Source organism: Pelobates fuscus, chromosome 13, assembly GCF_036172605.1.
Source record: "Pelobates fuscus isolate aPelFus1 chromosome 13, aPelFus1.pri, whole genome shotgun sequence".
Classification (NCBI taxonomy): domain Eukaryota; kingdom Metazoa; phylum Chordata; class Amphibia; order Anura; family Pelobatidae; genus Pelobates; species Pelobates fuscus.
The window spans coordinates 19024763-19046521 of NC_086329.1; the positions used below are offsets into that span (position 1 = coordinate 19024763).

Consider the following 21759-nt stretch of genomic DNA (forward strand, 5'->3'; position numbering starts at 1 on the left):
AGTTGGTGAAAACTACTTTGTTCGGGGAAGCACCCCGGTCTTATCTAATAGTGCCGGGTGTCTCGGGGGGTGACTACCCGCCCCGCGGTACCTCGTGTAAGCGCGGAGGGGGCAATCAAACGCCGAGCACCCCGGTGTCGGTCCGTGTAGTGAAGTCATTCGTCACCCATTGTTCGGTCACGTCAGCGTGCTTGAGTCAGGTCGTCCGTGTGTTTCCCAGTACATGCAACAATTATCAACAACATTGTGTGTAACAGTTATTAAAACATTAAGTTTAACCGAATCAGGTTGATAGCGAGAGAGACAAAAAAAGAAATACAATATACAAAATAATCACCCCTTATCCTTTCTATTGTGGCCGCCTAATCCTCCGTTCCCTGTTCGCCCCCACTAAGTGGTTAGTATAAAAGGTATGGCTTGTGTGGGATCCCTGCCGTTGGCTACCTAGCAGGCCCTAATTCCCGAGTATACTAGCATGTCTCGAATATTGAGTCATAATTATGTCGGTTGCGCTCGGGCCCAGCCGGCTCCCCTGCACCTTTGCGGTGGGGGTCTGTATCTACTGATGCATGGTAGTGTGCGATTCCTAGTGTGGGTTGGGTGGGGGTGAGGAGGTGTGTGGTTGGTTGCTCCTTTCCCTGGGCCCGCTAGCCCTGCCACTTGCCTAAGCTGCCCCCTCCCTCCCCGGTAACATAGGTATAAACATAAATACACAACACAGGGTGATAACTTGCGTGTCTAGTTGGATGCGAGGCGGATATTATAGTCCGTTTTTATGCTCCGGGAGGAGCCATGTTCTTTTGGCAGTATATGTTCAGGTAGTCCCTTTGGTCGTTGCTGCCTGTATAGTCTGGAGCCTCATTGCAGTCTGTCTACTGTACCCGAATGCCTCGGTTCGTACCAGGCATAGGTAGAGTCTTTTCACCTTGATTAGTCGATCTGTGGTGGTTGGTCTTTTACTTAGGCGGCTCTTTTTTGGGTATTTGTCGGAAAGTTCTGGTGAGAGGCGTTTTTAGTAAATAGTCTCTTTCATTCTTTCTCTCTCCTTTTTCTTTCTTTTTCCTTTCTTTCTTTCCTTTTTTCTTTCTTTTTTTTTTTTTTTTTCCCGATTTTCGAACAGTTTTTAAACAGCAAAAAGAGAACAAAAAAGAAGGCATTTTTGAGAGAATCTTTCGACCTCTCTCTCTTTCCCCCCTCCAGCACTTTGTGACCAATCTTATGTCCATTTTCGTTTGGGTAAAGTTGTTACTTGCTAATCTTCCCTCTCTTTTGGGTTCTCAATAACATAACTTTCATTTCTTTTGGTTGACTCTCTGGCGTACATGGTGTGTCTTTTTAATTATCTGTACACGGTTCTTCGTGGTGTGCGGTTGTTTCCGTTACCGTCTCCTCGCTGTTTACCTTGTATTTACATTGGTCTCCAGTTTATGGTGGAGCACGCCGTAATCTGGCTCTGGCTTGTATGGTTATTTTACTTTGCGGTAGCTGGTGGGGTTACTTGGGTAGCTGGTGGTCGTCTAAAAGTCTCTGGTTACTTATACTGTGTGGATTAGCTTTGGTTACGTTGCTGGTTTGGGTAGGGATATGGGGGGTTACGGTCTGCTGGATGTGCCGTGGGGGCCCTGTGACGAGAAGGGGGTCTGTTAGTTTCCATTAAGGAGCATTACCGTCCATTGCTTCGCCGTCCCTGGGTAAGAATCCCAGCGCCTGGGTGCCCCTCTGGGGGAGGTGGAAGTCTGCCGGAACCTCAATGCCTATATCCCTCAGGAAGGCCCTGGGGTCCGCCGAGGGTAGCAGTACGGCTGGCCTTGGCCCATTAAACACAAGCATTTTGAAGGGGTGTCCCCAGGCAAAATTCAGGCCCTTGGCTCTGACGAGATCCGCTATGGGCTTCCACTCTCTGCGCCTGGCAAGCGTTGCTGGTGCTATGTCCTGATATAAGTGGAGTGCGGTGCCATCTAGGGTGTATGTGTGGTGTCTGGCACTTTTGATGATGGCTTCTTTGGTGGAGAAGAAGTGCCACCTCATAATCACATCCCTGGGTGGGCCATTGAGGGGACCCCTGGCCCTAAGTGCCCTGTGCGCCCTGTCGATCACCCACATATGTTCTGGGATAGCCGGCAGTTGCGTTTTAAACATGTCTGTAAGTACCTTCTGGATGTCTGTATCTTTAATTCTTTCGGACAGGCCCTTTATTCTCAGGTTGTTTCTTCTCGACTTGTTCGAGGCATCCTCTATTTCTGCCTCCAGTTCAGCCACTCTGGATAGCAGGGTGTTGGTGGCAGTGGCGGTCTCATTGTGGGCTGTTACTACCTGGTCCATCCGCCATTCCAGGGCTTCCGTGCGCTGCCCCACAGCCTGTATTTCGGCTTTTACTTCCCTTGCCGACCTCTCAATCTCGCCTGCTAGATAGTGCTTTACCTCTGCAAGTGAGCGCATTATATCCGAGATGGTAGCCTGCTGCGTCGGGGCATTCAGTTCCCCGGCGCCCGGGGAGCTCGTGGAGTCCGCGCTCGCGTGGCCGCCGCCATCTTTGTGCGCTTGCGGCCTGGGCGTTGTGAGGAGGTCAGCTACAGATGGGGTGCCGTCTCTCTTTTTGTTCCCGGATTTTTTTTGGTAAGCCATCTCCGGACCCTTCTCGGGTGTTCTGCAGGTAATTTTGGGTGTTGATGAGCGGGTGTATTGCGTCTGGCGTGGTTTTTGGACCGTTCGGGGTGCAGAGCTCTCTGCCTAAGCGGCCATCACTTTCGGCGGTCAAGCCACGCCCCCTGTTGTTAATTTTTTGATAAATTTAGGGTTACTCAGAAAGCACAGAATATAACCCAGCATTGCAAAAACATTTACACTGGAACTGCATGTCGAATTTTAGAATTTTAGAAGTTCATTTGTGGATTTGTACCTCATGTATTTATCAAGACCGGTGCAAACTACTAGACGTCTGTGTCTATTTTTGGCTGAATTGCAATTTGTCCGAATTTAGGCCAATTGGAATGTCGTCAGAATTCCATAACTCCAAAGCCCTTTATGGATATATATACCCGAACAACAAACAACTAGCGAAATGGATGAGCATGCTCATTCTATTCGCGATTAGGAGTTTCACCACAAATTTTTTTTTTTTTTTTTTTTAAATGATTCATGGGGTAAAAAGATTACTGCTCCCTTCCCTAGCAGCCAAACTGGAGCTGTCCTCATTAAAATCATGTTTTTTTCTGCTTTCACACAATCAGGCATTCCTAGTCCTCTACCTACACCTTCCTCTTTGACCATATGGGTTTATGTCCTGTGAAAGCCCACAATGCTCGAACACCTGGCCAGATTTCTAGGGATGAGAGAGGAAGCACTGGGGGTTACACTTTTTCCTGCTCAATGGGCGAAAAAGGTCTGTGATCTTACTGTGCTATATCTCGTGGAGATAAGAGTGATGTAGATTAATTTAGAAATAAACAAATATGTTTAAATGTCTATCTGTTCCTGTCCAAATCTGAGATGATTAAATTGCGTATACGCAGAAGTAAGTTCACACTGACACATGGAGTTCAGGTTAAAAGCACTTCAGAAAATTTAATGGCATCTGGTTAGAAAACGGGTATGCAGACCCTTTTAAAGGCAAAATGACATCATCATTGAATATCAGATAATAACAAATAAACATCATTAATTGGACTAAATGTTAAGTGGCTATATCAGTGTCCACCCATCAATATTATTAATTGGCTCAGGGATTTGAGTGACTAGCTAGGTGTCCTCCCACCCGGAGGTGGTATTGTTCTGGACACGGGTGTGGACAGATGGCTCAAGCGCCATCTTTCCCAGCATGAGGTTTACTCGGTGGGAAGGGGGGCTTGAGCGTCATTTTGGGCAGTTAGTGATGTCAATCTTGTGGTCAGGTGCAAGGTTCTTTTATGAATAGAACATTTAATTAGTACAGTGTTCTCATGGCCTTGGCTCTGGCCTTGGTTATACTTTGTTGCATGTTACAGGAGATTCAATAATTCCGGAGTCAGCTATGTCTTTTTAGAAAATATAGTCTCTATTCATTATACTAAATGCTGTTAGGAAATTCTGTCATGTAATGTAGACAAAATGGAGGGTTTGTCATAATGTGAGGTTATGTGAGATTAAAATGGAGTTAGTACAATAATTCAATACAGGTGCAATAAAGATTTTTAAATAATTCTACATCAAGAGCATGTCTATAAATATCTATTATATCAATTATACACTTAGAAAAATAAAAATAAATATATATATATATATAAAAATAGATTTATTTTATTTAAATGTAAAAACTGAAATGGGCAAGATTTTGATTTGACCCTGTAACCTTCCAAAACACCATGAAACCTGTACATGGGGGGGGGGGGGGGAGGGGTCATAGTTGTACTCGTAGGACATCATAGCATCCAAACATGTGTAGTTTATTGCAGTAAAAGCTAAGAGTATCGTGACATTCACAGTTATATCGTCATGGAGAACTTGGAAAATAACATTGCTTAATTTCGCACGCTTTTTAAAGAATGTATTAATATTGAGTTTAATGTAGTTGTTCTGGTGTCTATAATCCGTCCCTGCAGGCACTTTTATGTCAACACTGCCTTTTCACAAAAAAGACAGTGTTTACAATGCTGCTTAGGGACACCTCCAGTGGCAGTCACTCACACAGACTCATGGGACAGTGCTGCACAACAAGAGGTATTACTTATCTTCCTTCTAACTAAAGTGCATTGCCACATTGATCATGTGAAAATATAATTTGTCTTATGTATGATTTATTTGGTCCATTTTCACCCTCTTTTGATTAGTCTGCAAAGTTTCTTTGAATACTGTTTACGGACTATATTTGGACTTCCACTGCCACATTTTTCCGCTATACACAAGGCTACAAAAATATTTTTGGTTGGAAATTAGCAGAGAAACAATGAGAGCAGCATGCTTTGTATGACAAATGAATTGCCACCAAACTTGCATTGTTGGGGCTCATTAGAAGATTTTGCTAGCCTGCAAACAGTAATGGACTGAAATATGCAAAACGTAAAAAAAAAAAAAGTTATTAAAAAAACAAAACAATAAAGCTAAAACAACTGGACTGTGTTTGGTCCAGAATTCAGCTGCACTGAAAGTTAGTGGACGGCTGAAGTCTGGTCTTGGATTACCATTTCCAAACCATTTCCCAGCAGGCAAAACAGGTTAAAAGAAACCCTCAGTAGCTGAAGAGTTAACTGCTTGCTAGCCAGTCTCCACCTTCAAAAAAGAAAAATAGAGTTAATATGAGCCGTTATTAGTATAAGACAGGATTTAAATCCCCCTTCTGCCCCGACCTGCTATGCTGTGGATGGGGGCAAACCTACTCCCACCCCTTGACTTTAAGAGGTGCTTTAATTAAACAATAGGGGGTGGACAGATCACTTCCTGGGAACCAGACCATTCTACTGGGATTTTAAGGCCTGGGAAAGCCATTATAAACACTTGTCCAGCCTCGTAAGTCCATCTGCGTGGAGACCTCACAGGTCTCACATGGATTTATTTTTCCTGTATATATTTGTATATCAGGCAAAACTCCCTCCAGTGTCACAGAGGATGATGTGTTTGTTTGAAACACCCAACCTGCACAATGGGTGCATTAATAGGGGGGGCCTTCATACGTTCTTTGTGTTACTCAAGGTACCTTTTTCACCTATAGTGTACAGAATGGAGTGTATGTGATGATTCAGCATGACCCTTCTGATAATATGCGGTTCTTTAAGACCCCCATCAATGTTCTGGAGCACAAAATTACCTTATTGCTGGTATAGGCAAGATGTGCATGGATATAATAGGATTAAAATGCGTAGTAATTGCCAACTGGGTCATCCATAAATTGATGTAGCTTATTAATAGTTTATACCTAGCACGTACAGCAATCCAAGGAAGAAATGGATTTAGTCAACTACTGTATTTCTTGGGGTGTGTAACACAGCCACCCCCATCCCAAATAAATTAAAAAAAATGTTAGACACTAGCCAGAATAGGGGTACAGGTATGTACAAGTCAATTTAACCAAACAAAGAACAAATCCAGGTTATAAAATAACAATTCAAGAGAAAATATGTAGTGAGAAACTATATCTGCATTTTTTGATCATGTAGCAGTTCCACTGTTGTCCACCAGGTGGTGGCATTGTTATGTGTATATTTCTTTACTAATGACTTTGTTTGTCATAGGGTTTTGTTTCCAAGCTGGACCGATTTATCCGCTGGTTACAGGATGCTATGGAAGCCACGGAAAACTGGACCCCTCCCCTGGCGGAGACAGAGGCCTTACAGCAATATCTACACACTCACTTGGTGAGGAGAATCAAGGCGCACACCAAAAACAGCCATTCTTAACAAACGTAAAACAAATAAATACATTGATACATTTCTGTGCTACAATCATTAATTTTTCCTTATAAGATCCAGGTGTTTAAATAGCAACACCTTTCTAGTATACACCCGAGACTGGACAGAGCAGTGAATGTAAGAGAACTTAAATTATTGGTGTTATCTTCGGAATATCTACCAAAATGGCCTTAAATTTAGATTAAACCCATTTGGAATCTATCTACTAAATTGTAGTTAAATAACGAATTTAGAGCAACATACCAGTATCCCATTTGGAAAAATGTCCCATCTTCGGTGTAATCACATATTGGCTATTTTTTTTGTTTTTTTAGATAATTAAAATTCATTATTTAGTGAATGAACCCTTATTAGTGGGCCGATCTGCGATAATAATTGCTAAGATGCTCCACATTGACTTCTAAGAGCTAAAGCATTGTACACAATACAGTAACCTAAAATATCAGCGCTACATTAGGAAACAGCCCACAAATAAAACGGTCTGTAATACTACCGATAGAAATCGAGATTTTCCCAGTTCTAGAATTTCATCCTAATATTTGGAATTCCCGAAGTCAATGCTACACAATTCCCCATTTATTGAATCACGCCACAAAAAAAAACTGAATTCCTTTCTATCTTGCAGTGTTGGGCTGGTCATTCTATTGAATGATAAAGAGTGGCATTGGGATTAATAGATTTGTTCCTTTATTTCTAATAAACACTTTTGAAATATATGATCATTCTAGATCAATATGGCGATATGGTAAAATCTACCAAAGGATGTCCCCTTGATACAGTTTTTCTAGAAATCCACATGCAATGGCTTCAGCCATAAAAGTGTGTCCAAATATTGGTAGCATGAAACCACTTCTCATGAGGTTCTCTGTAGGTCATTATAAGCTTTGTCCTTTGCACTGGGCAGTAACCATGCAGAAATCAAACAAAGGAGAGGATAAATTAAAGGGACACACCACTGCCCTACCCGAACACAAATATATAAAAATCACAGTTCAGTAGATATACTCCCATTGAAAACTAGCATTTATTTATGCATTTGGAGTTATATCTAAAAACAGCTTGCTTTTGCAGATCTCTTGTCTGTAGCCTTTGCAAGCCCTCCCCTTGTAGCCCAGCCCAGACTTTCTGTTGCTGTCCAATCACAGACTTCTCAGTGCAGCTCAATGAGAAGTCTTTGCAAGGCAGGTGCTCTGGGCAGTTGCTGCCTCTTGAGTTTAGCTCTACTCAGCTAACCAAACCAGGAAGTAACAGGACCAGTGATGTGATTGACAGCCAGGTGGATGTAACATGCTAAATTTATAAAAGTGCCAATTTCTATTAAAATTTGCACTTTTTATAAAATGTAAAAAAGAGTAATGTATTGATTTCAACTCATTTGCATTGTGTGCCTTGGAGTTCCTTGACTGACCTGGATTGTGATGTCATTTGCTAAATCTTTAATATAAATTTAAAAGAAAACTGAGCATTTCATGACAAAAAAAAAAATAAAAAATTATCAACACAATGATTTGCTACGCTTTATTGAATAATGTAATTTCCAGAAAAGTGACATTTCCCCTTTAACCCCTTAGAGATTGAAAGTTAGTGAATCCCAGAGATTCAAGTAGTACTTAGGACAGCACAAACAAAGGGATATCACATCACCCTTCTCTCTGTTGCTTTGTAGAACTTTAAGCAGAGTGTGGATGGACACTGCGCTCTGAAGGACGCGGTACTGGAGGAGGGACACCGGCTGATGGAAGTACTCGTGTCACACAGACCAGGTAACAATTCTTCTAAGAAAGGCATCCGATAATATAACTAATGGGCTCTTCCAGCATAGAACTGCCACTCATGTTCATACGTACACAGAATAGAGTAGTCTGGGGTTACAGCAAATAAGGAAAAGACATACGAATATTGATTACAGGGCTCGATGGACATGCTGATACATTGCACCTTTTCGGTTGTACAATGGGAAACAAATGTACTTTAGATGAGTTTAGCAATAAGGCAGAGTGAGAACTTGAGACCTATATAGGCATTGTTAGACTTGGTCCTCAGAGCCAGGTTAGATGGTATCTTATTTAGTAAAAAGCTTCATTCAATTCTGAAGCTCTATTCAATATAACAGTTACACACACATTGAATAAACGGCACACAAAATTCAAAGACACAAACTAGCAAGGACTGGGGACCTATCAGGAATTGGTGGAGATGAGGTGAAAGAGCCAGAATAAAGATTTATGGTGGAAAGACGTGCTGGTTCAGGTGGAGGACAGGTGAGGTGTCATAACTTTATGGAGCCCGTACAAAAGATGTTGGGGCGTTCTTTTCTAAATTGGCGTGTTTTAAGATAAAATGTAAAGCTTGGGAGTGCGAGGGAGAGTCTGACAGAGTGAGTGGAGGATATTAGCGAGTAGGTGCAGTACAGGGGACATCTTGGAGGACAAGAGTAGGAGGAATTGATGAAACCCCTGCTGGCCCTGGTACATCGATTTACAGAATGGGCATCACGTCTGGGTGGCTGTACAAGAGGGTGAAGCTGCCTCTCAGTGCCCTGTGTGTACAGAATGGGTCCCAGCTGTGACTTGTTACTGAAGCATGTAATTCTCTATGAAATAGTAATGAGTTACAGGGAAGGCACACGGCGACGGCCAGTATCATACTGTGTGTCAGTAAATAACAAGCTTCTCTCTGATGTATTATTAATATTTACATTAACACCGTGACCTCCATTTACTGCGAGAGAACTTGTTATATACACATCTCATTCTCTGAGTCACATACCTGCCATGCCCTCCTGGCTATATACATAATGTATACATTTACCAGTGTCTGCCACATTCAATGCCTGATACAAGATGCGTACACTGCTACGGATTAAATGCGATATGTTACGTAGTTGTCATTAAGCAATGCAGTCATTTCGTTATACAACAACAACACAGTTCATTATCTTCTCAATCACATTTCACCGTTCGTCACCCACCCAGCCCTTCCATGGAAGATAATTACCGCATGTATTTTTGTACAAATGTTTAATGTGCAGGTATAGCACAATGTCGCCCACACTGCCCCCCTCTATGGTATATTTGCCTATAAAATTGCTTGACCCTTCCGTACAGGTTTCCTTGAGATGTTACAAATGATCTCTGTTCAATGGAAAGAGTTACAAAAGCAAATACGGAGGCAGCACGGCTGGATTCTGAGTTGCCTGGACACCATTAAGGCTGAGATACTACAGAGTGATGAAAACAGCGAGGAAGTGTCTGAAACAAAGGTGAGGAGTCAAGGACCAAATCCGGTACACGGACAGGGTGATTCGCTAGAGTTCGGATTGTCTAGAATACAATAGAAATTTCAAATTCAAGGCTAAAGTAGTCAAAATGGAAACGTTCTCCAAGGCAGCTACGGTTTCAGTTTGGCTTTTTTGTCCCTAAAATTGAAATTCACTTTAAGTTCTTGACAATTCGAACTTCAGTAAATAACTCTGGAGAGTTTTTGGATAATGTGTGTTGACCGATTTTTGAGGAAGGGTTAATATTTCCACTCGGTCTGTGTGCGCACACACATTTTGTGTGCGTTCTCTTGCACGCTAGTGAGAACAGCACTGTGTCTCTTGGGAGCAGCACAGCACGGCCATAAAATATTTGTTACCTTAATAAATCATAATAACTATGCCGTTGTCTGACACTTTTTAGTCATGTGACCACATTTAACAAGCAGCTTGGCTAATTAAGAGAATAAAAATGGGGGGAGGAGGGGCAGTAGCACTCATTAGATGGTACCTGCAAGGCATCTCATATTAAGGAGCTCCTGGACTGAAGCACGCATTGGCATCAAAGATTGGCAGCGAATGCCACATTCTATGTTTGCATTCTATAACAGAACCCTTGTACTTGGTCTGAGCACCTGCATCAGGTCAGCTTCCTCGCTTCTATCAGGGGACTATGGAACACTTAAGACCCGATAACCGAAGCTGGACTGGGGTCTCTGAAGACCTTTCTCACTGAAAGTAGTTAGAGCTCTTTTCTCTCGATGCTGTCTCCCTTGTACAGCAGTAAATGTGAATATAGTATTTCCCCCAGACATTAATGTAGACGTATGGGGTAGAATTAACTAATTTATTGAACACAGCACTCTGTATATACAGTTCAAATGTGGATTCCCCTTCGTGATCAATACAATATAAGATAGCACAATTCAATCCCCTCCTCGGCGCCACTCTGCCTAAACTGAAAAATGTTAATTAGATCAGTTAATATGGTCAGTCCAGAGTTAAAGGAACACTATAGACACCAGCACCACTACAGCTTAAGGTAGTGGTTCTGGTGACTATAGCCTGTCCCTGCATGCTTTTAAATGTAATCTGCCTTGTAACACCTCAAGTTGCAATCACTCAGACGCCCACTAGATCTAGGTGTTTCTTAGACCAGTGCTGCACAGCACTATGAGAAGATGCTGATTGGCGTAACGCAGCATTTTAGGGACAATGTAGGCACTTCAGCCATTTTTTAGCTCATTTTATCAGTTAGAGTGCTTGGAGGCCACTGCAATGGTCCCCTTGTCAAGTTTTAAACCATTTTCGAGCAGATTAACACTAAACATAGGTCCATGGCCAAGCACAGCCGGACCCCTACTGGATGTGTGGCTAAGGTAGCGATTACACACTTCCTTCTAGTCCTACCAAATAAAACCAGCAATGGGTCCTGTGGAAGGTTATAAGTAGCCAGCGGACTCTCTCAGCCAATCACAGCTGCCGATTGCTAATCAAGCCCATACTTACTCATTAACCCAAGCAGCACAGAGGTGGTGGGCTGTTGGGGGCTTTTGTTTTAGCATTCAAACCATACAAACAGTTTAAGATGGCATGAAACAATGATGCCATGGGACTCCAGACACCATAACCACTTCAAAAAGAGAAAAACGAACCGCAATCCAATCTCGTTAAGATCTGGGTGCTAAACTGGACAAAGGGCCTGCACTAGCCCCAGAGAGTAGATATCAGTGATAAAAAGAGGATCCAAGCACTCCAAGTATCTTCAATTGCATTTACTAGGACAAGTGAGACACCGCAATGTTTCAACCCCTGAAAGGGTCTTTGTCAAGCTCCTAATAAATACAATTGATCCTCTTTCTACCAGTGATGATGACTATAACCACTTCAGTGAGATGAAGCAGTTACACTGCCTACAGTGTCCCTATAAGTCTTTCAAAGTTAGCCAACTTTAGCCTAACGTTTTTTTTAATTTGGTTGTTAATTCAATAGAATGTATTGTTTACTATATAAATGCCTTAGTGAATATTTTATTTTATTAATGCATATATATTTCTGTATCATAAAATATTGGTTGGATTAGCTTGTGTATTACAAAAAAAAGAAAAACATTAGAACATTAGAATATACTACTATTTTGATAATCATTGTAATTATTCCATGGTGTGTGGTTTTATTTACCAATATATCGTCAATATATCTTCAGCATAAATACTATGTAAGCAACGTGTCTGTGTGTCATGGCGGGCACTGTCATACACGGCAATAAACTGCCTAACTTTCTCTATACCAATTTAAAAGCCTACCTTCTGCAAAAAATTAACAACAAAACGTTAAACTATTCACCAAAACAAAAAACAATATATAATGCAGGAATTTTTGTAAAATTTTTTTTACATTTGAGCAAATCCTTGGAGTGCACCATTTTTAACTCCCTAGATAGGCAATATATTTTAAATATACGCTCACCGAACAATACCGTGTCATTAAAGTTGTACAAACACACTCGGCTCTCTTCTCTCTCGGCACCCATAAAGCTCTGTATCTTATTACTTTCAGCATATGTTCCTGTTGTTGTTGATTGTGTGGGTTTCCCCCCGCCTCGCTGCGTCTGTCCCCGCCTAAATGATCCCCCTCAGAGCAGTAAAATATTTTGAATGCTGATTATTTTGTCCTCGGAATCATAATGCAGAGGAGTGATTGCCTCCACGAATTCCCCGCATGGCCAGGCAAATACTGGTTTGAAATGGATAGAATACCACTATAAACTAGATTACTGTAAACACGCACAATCCTGGTCGGAAGGGGTCCCCCGTTTTTTAAAATCTTGATTTTAATTGCAAAAATAATCTGCAACGCAATGATTTGAAGGGGAACTGCAGCCTTTTTATTTCATCAACCCAGTAATGGTTTGAGACGTTTACTGGAGTAAAGTGGGGATCAGAGGTTGGCACTATATAAATACCAGTAATAAGCATAATACAAATGACCTGTGCAGCACCTTCCCAAAGAAGGCAGATACACATACATGGCAGAAAGAACTTGCCATGATTCTCTCAATATAACCTGTGTTTTTATAGACAATTCACTATTCTGTGCCAGAATAGTCTACCTAAGAGGGAACAATTGGAACATATCTATGGGATGGAGGAACTGATCAACACATGCAAACCCACCTAGTTCATTACAACCATGCAAGACCACCTGGTCCATTACATCTATATGAGCCCCCCTACTTCATTACTACCATGCGTGACCACCTTGTCCACTATAACCATACAAGCCTACCTAGTCCATCAGAATAATACAAGCCCACCTATTCCACTTCAACCATACAAGCCCACCTATTCCACTACAACCATACAAGCCCACCTATTCCACTACAACCATACAAGCCCACCTATTCCATTAGAAGCATACAAGTCCACCTAGTCCATTAGAAGCACACAAGCTCACCTAGTCCATTAGAAGCACACAAGCCCACCTAGTCCATTAGAAGCACACAAGCCCACATAGTCCATTAGAAGCACACAAGCCCACATAGTCCATTAGAAGCACACAAGCCCACCTAGTCCATTAGAAGCATACAAGCCCACATAGTCCATTAGAAGCACACAAGTCCACCTAGTCCATTAGAAGCATACAAGCCCACCTAGTCCATTAGAAGCACACAGGCCCACATAGTCCATTAGAAGCACACAAGCCGGCCTAGTCCACTAGAAGCAGGCTAGCCCACCTAGTCCACTAGAAGCATACAAGCACACCTAGTCCACTAGAAGCATACAAGCCCACCTAGTCCATTAGAAGCACACAAGCCCAACTAGTCCATTAGAAGCATACAAGCCCATCTAGTCCATTAGAAGCACACAAGCCCACCTATTCCACTACAACCATACAAGCCCATCTAGTCCATTAGAAGCACACAAACCCACCTAGTCCACTACAACCAGGCTAGCCCACCTAGTCCACTAGAAGCATACAAGCCTACCTGGACTGCTACAACCACACAAGCCAACCTTTTCCACTACAACCAAACAAGCCCACCTAGTCCACTACAACCATACAAGCCCACCTAGTCCATTAGAAGCACACAAGCCCACCTAGTCCATTAGAAGCACACAAGCCCACCTAGTCCATTAGAAGCATACAAGCCCACCTAGTCCATTAGAAGCATACAAGCCCACCTAGTCCATTAGAAGCATACAAGCCCACATAGTCCATTAGAAGCACACAAGTCCACCTAGTCCATTAGAAGCATACAAGCCCACCTAGTCCATTAGAAGCACACAGGCCCACATAGTCCATTAGAAGCACACAAGCCGGCCTAGTCCACTAGAAGCAGGCTAGCCCACCTAGTCCACTAGAAGCATACAAGCCCACCTAGTCCACTAGAAGCATACAAGCACACCTAGTCCACTAGAAGCATACAAGCCCACCTAGTCCATTAGAAGCACACAAGCCCAACTAGTCCATTAGAAGCATACAAGCCCATCTAGTCCATTAGAAGCACACAAGCCCACCTATTCCACTACAACCATACAAGCCCATCTAGTCCATTAGAAGCACACAAACCCACCTAGTCCACTACAACCAGGCTAGCCCACCTAGTCCACTAGAAGCATACAAGCCTACCTGGACTGCTACAACCACACAAGCCAACCTTTTCCACTACAACCAAACAAGCCCACCTAGTCCACTACAACCATACAAGCCCACCTAGTCCATTAGAAGCACACAAGCCCACCTAGTCCATTAGAAGCACACAAGCCCACCTAGTCCATTAGAAGCATACAAGCCCACCTAGTCCATTAGAAGCATACAAGCCCACCTAGTCCATTAGAAGCATACAAGCCCACATAGTCCATTAGAAGCACACAAGTCCACCTAGTCCATTAGAAGCATACAAGCCCACCTAGTCCATTAGAAGCACACAGGCCCACATAGTCCATTAGAAGCACACAGGCCCACATAGTCCATTAGAAGCACACAAGCCGGCCTAGTCCACTAGAAGCAGGCTAGCCCACCTAGTCCACTAGAAGCATACAAGCCCACCTAGTCCACTAGAAGCATACAAGCACACCTAGTCCACTAGAAGCATACAAGCCCACCTAGTCCATTAGAAGCACACAAGCCCAACTAGTCCATTAGAAGCATACAAGCCCATCTAGTCCATTAGAAGCACACAAGCCCACCTATTCCACTACAACCATACAAGCCCATCTAGTCCATTAGAAGCACACAAACCCACCTAGTCCACTACAACCAGGCTAGCCCACCTAGTCCACTAGAAGCATACAAGCCTACCTGGACTGCTACAACCACACAAGCCAACCTTTTCCACTACAACCAAACAAGCCCACCTAGTCCACTACAACCATACAAGCCCACCTAGTCCATTAGAAGCACACAAGCCCACCTAGTCCATTAGAAGCACACAAGCCCACCTAGTCCATTAGAAGCATACAAGCCCACCTAGTCCATTAGAAGCATACAAGCCCACCTAGTCCATTAGAAGCACACAAGCCCACCTAGTCCCCTACAACCAGGCTAGCCCACCTTTTCCACTACAACCATACAAGCCCACCTAGTCCACTACAACTATACAAGCCCACCTAGTCCATTAGAAGCACACAAGCCCACCTAGTCCATTAGAAGCATACAAGCCCACCTAGTCCATTAGACGCACACAAGCCCACCTAGTCCATTAGAAGCACACAAGCCCACCTAGTCCATTAGAAGCACACAAGCCCACCTAGTCCACTACAACCAGGCTAGCCCACCTGGACCGCTACAACCATACAAGCCCACCTATTCCACTACAACCATACAAGCCCACATAGTCCATTAGAACCATACCATAGAAGCACACAGGCCCACATAGTCCATTAGAAGCACACAAGCCGGCCTAGTCCACTACAAGCAGGCTAGCCCACCTAGTCCACTAGAAGCATACAAGCTCACCTAATCCATTAGAAGCACACAAGCCCAACTAGTTCACTACAACCATACAAGCTGACATAGTCTATTACAACCAGGCAAGCCCATCTGGTGCAAACTCTCCTGCTTGATTCTCGTTTGGTAATTTAGAAGTCTTGATGATGTATTTACACTACTGAACACCAACTCCTCTTTCTCCATGTTGGTTGTGCCCCTCTCCACATTATTTTTTTTTTTTTTGGGGGGGGGGGGGGGGGGTGAGGGGGGAAGGAAGGTTTATTTGAAAGGATACAGAAGCTAAGCCTGCATAGACTTTGATGGCAAAACTAGACATGGTAGTTATATTTTAAAAAAATATATAAACTATAAACAGGAAAGAAGATCAAGTCACCACCATTTATTCACGACAGGGATTCAGAAACCCACCTCCTCTCCTCCAGTACATTAATCATTTCCATGCTGCACATGGAGTGTAGGAATAGAGGAGATCTCTCTCCCGGTTATGAGGGAATCTGGAGGATCTTCTCATCTATCACACAACCTTCTTTTCCTCCATAGCACAGAATGAGGAAGGACAAAGTAGCTTTATATTATGATTAACTCATCTCTCACTGCACAAGAGGTTTGGTAATAATAGGGGATCCAAGGAGGGGACCCCTGCTTGGTTTTAACCCTTCTGTGCCAAATGTATGCTGTGGTTTGGAGAAAAACTGCAACTGTGCCACTCTCCTGCGTGACATTTCTAATTCTTCATCTACCAGTATTTTTACTGCTATGTCATAAAATTCTAATTCCTGAATCTTTTCCAAATTAAACAAATTTCAGGGCAATTAACGGTCCATAAATATCCAAACTCCGTACCCACAATGCCTTTAGAAAATAACCAAATTCTAAAATCTTGCACGGATTTATTTTTGGCACATTCAGATCCCCCATAATTTGTTAATATGGGACCAATTCCTGAATCTGGACACGCAATACGTTTAGAAAAATAGCCAAACTCTAATTTTTCATCCAGTTTTAATCCCCCCCCCCCATTTTGCCATTAGGGTACCAGTTTAAAGCTTAGTAAACAATCCCCTAAGCCTGTGCAGGGAGGGGGATGTCAGAGTCTCCTGTATCTGACGCAGTTCCCTCCCGCTCCACACTGCTGCAGTGCAGGGAAAGTCCAGAGCAACAGATGGAGGGGGGAATAGAAAAAGCTTGACTTGCGTTTATGGTTTATTTCCTATCTAGTATTTTCTATCCGTATATAGATATGCAGCCGGAGTACGGTATATAGATAGCGACTCTGCTGTATGGCTTTGTGTCAACTGAGAAATGATACACAGCCTCACAGTACAAAATGGATATAGTTTGTATTCTTCCTTAAGTTTTTCTGTTCTTTTTAAGCCCCTTCTTGTTTTTTTCTGTGTTATATAATAAACGCAAGATAGAGGGAATATGGCATAATTCTTGTAGCAGCAGCATACGGGGGGTAGGGGGTGAGGGAGGGATGGGGACAGACCACCCTGGGTGACAGGGCAGCAGGGGGTGCATAGAGCACCCACCTCCCACCAGAGGAGACATCTGCCTAGCGGTACATTGCTGGTGGAGGAACTTTGCCGCTCGGCCGCTGCTCCCACCGAAAAAAGAACAAAATGAAAATTTCCCATACAAAAGGGAGTTGAGGGGTACATAGCGACACACACGAAAAATAATTCTACAGTTCTGGGAGTGGGGGAGATATAACCTAGGTATCCCTCTGTCTAAACCAAAAATTGACCTTTAATTTGTGCTTCAGAGCTTCGGCTGTGGCATCAAAGCACCCGAAAAAAATTACAAATCATCATTAATGGTAAAACCAATAACTAATGGTTAGGGTACAATCATGAAATCATGTTATTCACAAATCAAGTGAGAAGTGACCAATAGCAAGGGAAAAGGGAGTAGCTTTAAACAACAATCTATATGTATTTAATAAACATATAATTAATAAAAATAGATTTTTTTTTTCTGCTCCTACTTTCTCCCCCTTTATTGGTTACTTATTCAAACTTGATTTCTAAACCAAATGACAGGACAATGTGCCCATCACGTTACTGTAAAATGTATAAATCCTAGTTATATTGTGTATATATTTTGCAGTACAATAATTGACCAATTTTACACGAATTGTTTGCATGGATGAAATTCATACCAAGAGAAACGCCACATGGAGGAATCCCGTACCACCCAAGCGTAGCTATAATGGACGAACCAAATTTTTTTCCAAGTTAGGTATATTTACGTTATAAAGTCCCTCCTTATACATTTGATTTTTTAAAATGTATTTATTTTTGTTTGTACCATGCACCAATTTGCCAGATTCACTTTAAATGGTTTCTAGCTTATTTAAACCTTGCTTTAAATATGTTCTCCATATCTGTACACAATATTCCAGGCGAGGTCTAACTAAGGATCTATAAAGTGACAGAAGAACCTTCTATCTGCTGCCAAAAAAGCTTAACCAATATACCCAAGCATTTACTGGGAATTTTAATAATCTGTTCACGTATCTCCTTTATCTAGAAATTATGTTTTTGAGAGTTTGACAATAAAATTAATATACAAATCCAGAGGTCTATCCTGGATCTGCCCATGTCTATATTTGCTCCCTGTCAGTCATCATTATAAATGCTACATTGTCTCATTCCATTGAACATAGTGAGTGGGTGAGGATAAACAACCACCATTTTCTATTTTCCTCTTAATTTGCATAGTGTGCCCTACCGATGCCATGACTGGACTGGATTGTGATGTAATAAAAAATAGAGAAGTGATGGATCCCCTTGAAGCCAATTCATTACCATGAATGGTCATTTCTTCTGGCCATATTTGCGTAACTTCCAGCCCTTTCGCTGGGTCTGGCTTGCCGTCTCTCGTCTCCATAAAATGGCTAGAACGAGCAGCTTTGAACTGAGACGAATAAAAATACACACAACCGTATTTAGTTTTTCTTCCTACAGCAAGCAGCGAACTCCTCTTCCAGAAATAGTTTAATTACACTTAAAAATATTTTTAATTAAACACTCAGGTAAGCAGAAATTGATTTGAATTAAAGAAAACAATTAGACATAAAAAAAAAAACACCCTTAGCAAACTAATCTGCAGTGAAAAATGACAGAGCAGCGGGATGGGATAGAAATGGTAAGATGATATCTTTCTACGTCTAACCCCTCGCTTGCCAGAAAGTACCCGTTTTTTAGCACTGTATGTTCAGTTTTTTTTTTTTTTACATTTTATTATTATTCATCATGGGGAATCAGGATGAGAAGACAGAGTCAATACTTCCAGCATTTTAATTAAAACCGTTAGCGGAATAAATCCATTTCATTATCAGTTAATGAAATACAAGGTCACTTTACCACGTGTGATGAAGGGGGCGGGGGGGGGGGGGGGGGAATAACCCTTACAGTTCCAGAAGGGGCAGCAACATGTTGTAACGATATCCAGGTGCCAAATATGCGTCATACAAGCACCTCGAACGGACCCTCGCCGCCAAAACATATTTTTAACTTGAAACGTATTAGGTTTAATCTGTCACGGATGGACTTGTAGTTGCACGGGCAATTAACGTTTGACATATAAATTAGTTGTTTTTTTTTGTGATGCTTATACCCATACTATTTTAAATTCTCTCTTTATTTCTGCGCTGTCCAGCTTTATCAGTGTTTGAATTCCGTAAGGGATGCAAATTATCGCAGTATGATGCATATCTGCATAAAGCAGGCAAAAAAAGGAGTGCTTTATAATAACCACCTCCCCCCCCTTCCCCTCGTCACAAACTTCGATTTTTATATCTTCTTTTAAAAAAAATATACATGTACAAGACGGACGTATGAAACCACCAATTGAAGTCTGCCGTGTCATATGACACGACGCACGGACATTTTAGTCTTGGCAATTTTTCTTCTTTGTGTGCCCGGAACTGGATGAGACACCATATTGGGGAAGGCGGACTACATCCGGTCCAGACCACATAAAGAATGTTATCACATGTGTTCTAATTATTACATCTGTTTTATGTTATGTTTAGGTAGTTTTAGGATATATAAAGCCTGTTATGACAGTTGCTAGGTAGACATCTGAGGAAGACCTCTTAAGGTCGAAACGCGTTGTGCTATTCTATTGCTAGGTTTTAACTACTATTTGGAACGAACACCCTTTATATAGTCTATTTGGTTCCTGGTTCCAGTTTTTACTTGAAAAAATTCAAGGTTCCAGCAATACACCACTACAACTATCCCTGTTGTGGATGACACGGCTTTACAGTTCAGAGCCATTCTCTAAGGGCTCTGTAAAGCGTGAGTGATCCATTTTTATTGTATCACGGTTATATTTATATCTACAGGTTACACTATGGTTCCTCTGTTTTGTATTTATATGATTTAGGGTTCTATCAAGAAAAGACCCGTGCATTTTATTGTATTTTAAAGGTAAATAATTTTTACAGTGTGCGGTTTGACACTTTTTTCTGTGGTATTTCTGTTTTTATATAAGTGTACTTGATGACAATACCCTTGGAGTTTTTTAGGCTGCACTTCTATCATTATTTGGCTGGAGCACCCGATATCCCTTATATTGCCTTTTTTTTTTTTCCCACTTCCGCATATATGTTTATGCCAGGACTCTGTTTAGGCAAAACTACGGATTGTAGCCTGTTATCCTCGCTACTACGTTTGCTATTAGGAAATGTCAAATTTAGGTTTGGTGAAACATCAAAGGAAGATTTGTGTTTAACCCCTTAAGGACCAAACATCTGGAATAAAAGGGAATCATGACATGTCACACATGTCATGTGTCCTTAAGGGGTTAAAACTGGTTTAAAAAAAGAAAACAAACTCCCCCCCCCCCTTTTTTTTTCTGTATCGATATAGAATTATGCATTGCCCATCAAATATCAATTAGCATAATGACTGCTACAAATTAATATTCTGTTACGGAGATAATAATTAAATTGTGCAGGATTATTCCTGCAATATGAGTCAAGAATATGTGGTCGCTCTAACTTCTGTTAGTATACAGAATATCTGCTACCTTTTATTTTTCTCTACGGAGTGCTGTTATTACCAAAACACTCACATTGGCTGAAAATTCACTTATCTCTACACAGTATCACCTGTCCCAAGTGGACGTGTTGAGCCCTGTTTTAAAGAAACACTGTAGCATTAGGAATCCAACTGTGTATCCCTAATACTATAGTGTCCTGTTGGCTGTTTAGGCCCCATCCCACCACTTAGCAGCGCCAGTCTCCGCGCAAACGTTCCACCTCCTTGGCTGTTATCATCAAGATTGATGATCTCAGCCAATCCAATGCTTTCGAGTAGAAAAACATTGAAATGACAGTGCACATATGGGGGAAAACGCCACACTGCGCCAATCAGATCTGAGGCCATCTGATAGAAATAGATAGTTTTACTCTTCAGCTTCGCGCAAGCGCCTCTGGTGGCTGTTTTAAATTTCAGTGTTAAAACTGTGGGGGTGAGGGGAGGGTGGGAACGTGGCACCAAGACCCCTTTGCTGCGATGGGTCGGGCCAGGGTGCCTATAGTGTCCCTTTAATATATCACATAACAGTGACCCAAATTAAGATTTAAGGTATTCTGTAAAATAAACCCATCCCTGAATTGTATATAGAATGTGGTACAATCACATTTTCATCCAATTTTGCACCTATAATCATAGTCCAAAAGCGACCTAACGAGGCTTTATCATCCTACCTACATCTTATCACATGCATATACATGTAAAGCCCCAAATGGTACAGTAATGTAAAGTCATAATGGTAAAACAGTCTACCTACAAAGAGAAAAATATACAAAAATAGAATGAATCACTTCTGGGTGTTGAACAGACACGGGATGTACATTTATTTGTATTTATTTTGTATGTAAATAGCATGGCTAGGCTGTGTTCTGCTATTTTTTCCTGATGATCTTTGGCAGTGTGAAAATCTATTTTTTTCTAATGTTGTCTAATGCTTCGCTAATTAAAGTGTGCATGTTAATTAAAGCAGAGGCTAATGTTAATTACCTATATTAATGGGATCCTGTATTGCACCTGCCTAAGATACTGGCTTCATTTTTCAGAATATCTCAATTAAAACATAATTTCTTCTTCTCCTTATTTTTCCCCCCTTTCTGAATTTGAATGCAGAGTAAAC

At 41.8% G+C, this 21759-nt stretch overlaps 1 protein-coding gene across 1 annotated transcript in view; it reads left to right on the forward strand.

The window, feature by feature from the left end:
• Nucleotides 1-21759, forward strand: part of AKAP6 (A-kinase anchoring protein 6) — a 133167-nt gene that overhangs the window by 60406 nt on the left and 51002 nt on the right. The window contains exons 5-7 of the mRNA XM_063439612.1: nucleotides 6204-6326; nucleotides 8047-8143; nucleotides 9488-9642. Coding sequence (XP_063295682.1) covers nucleotides 6204-6326; nucleotides 8047-8143; nucleotides 9488-9642 — 375 coding nt within the window. The remainder of the gene's footprint in view (nucleotides 1-6203; nucleotides 6327-8046; nucleotides 8144-9487; nucleotides 9643-21759) is intronic.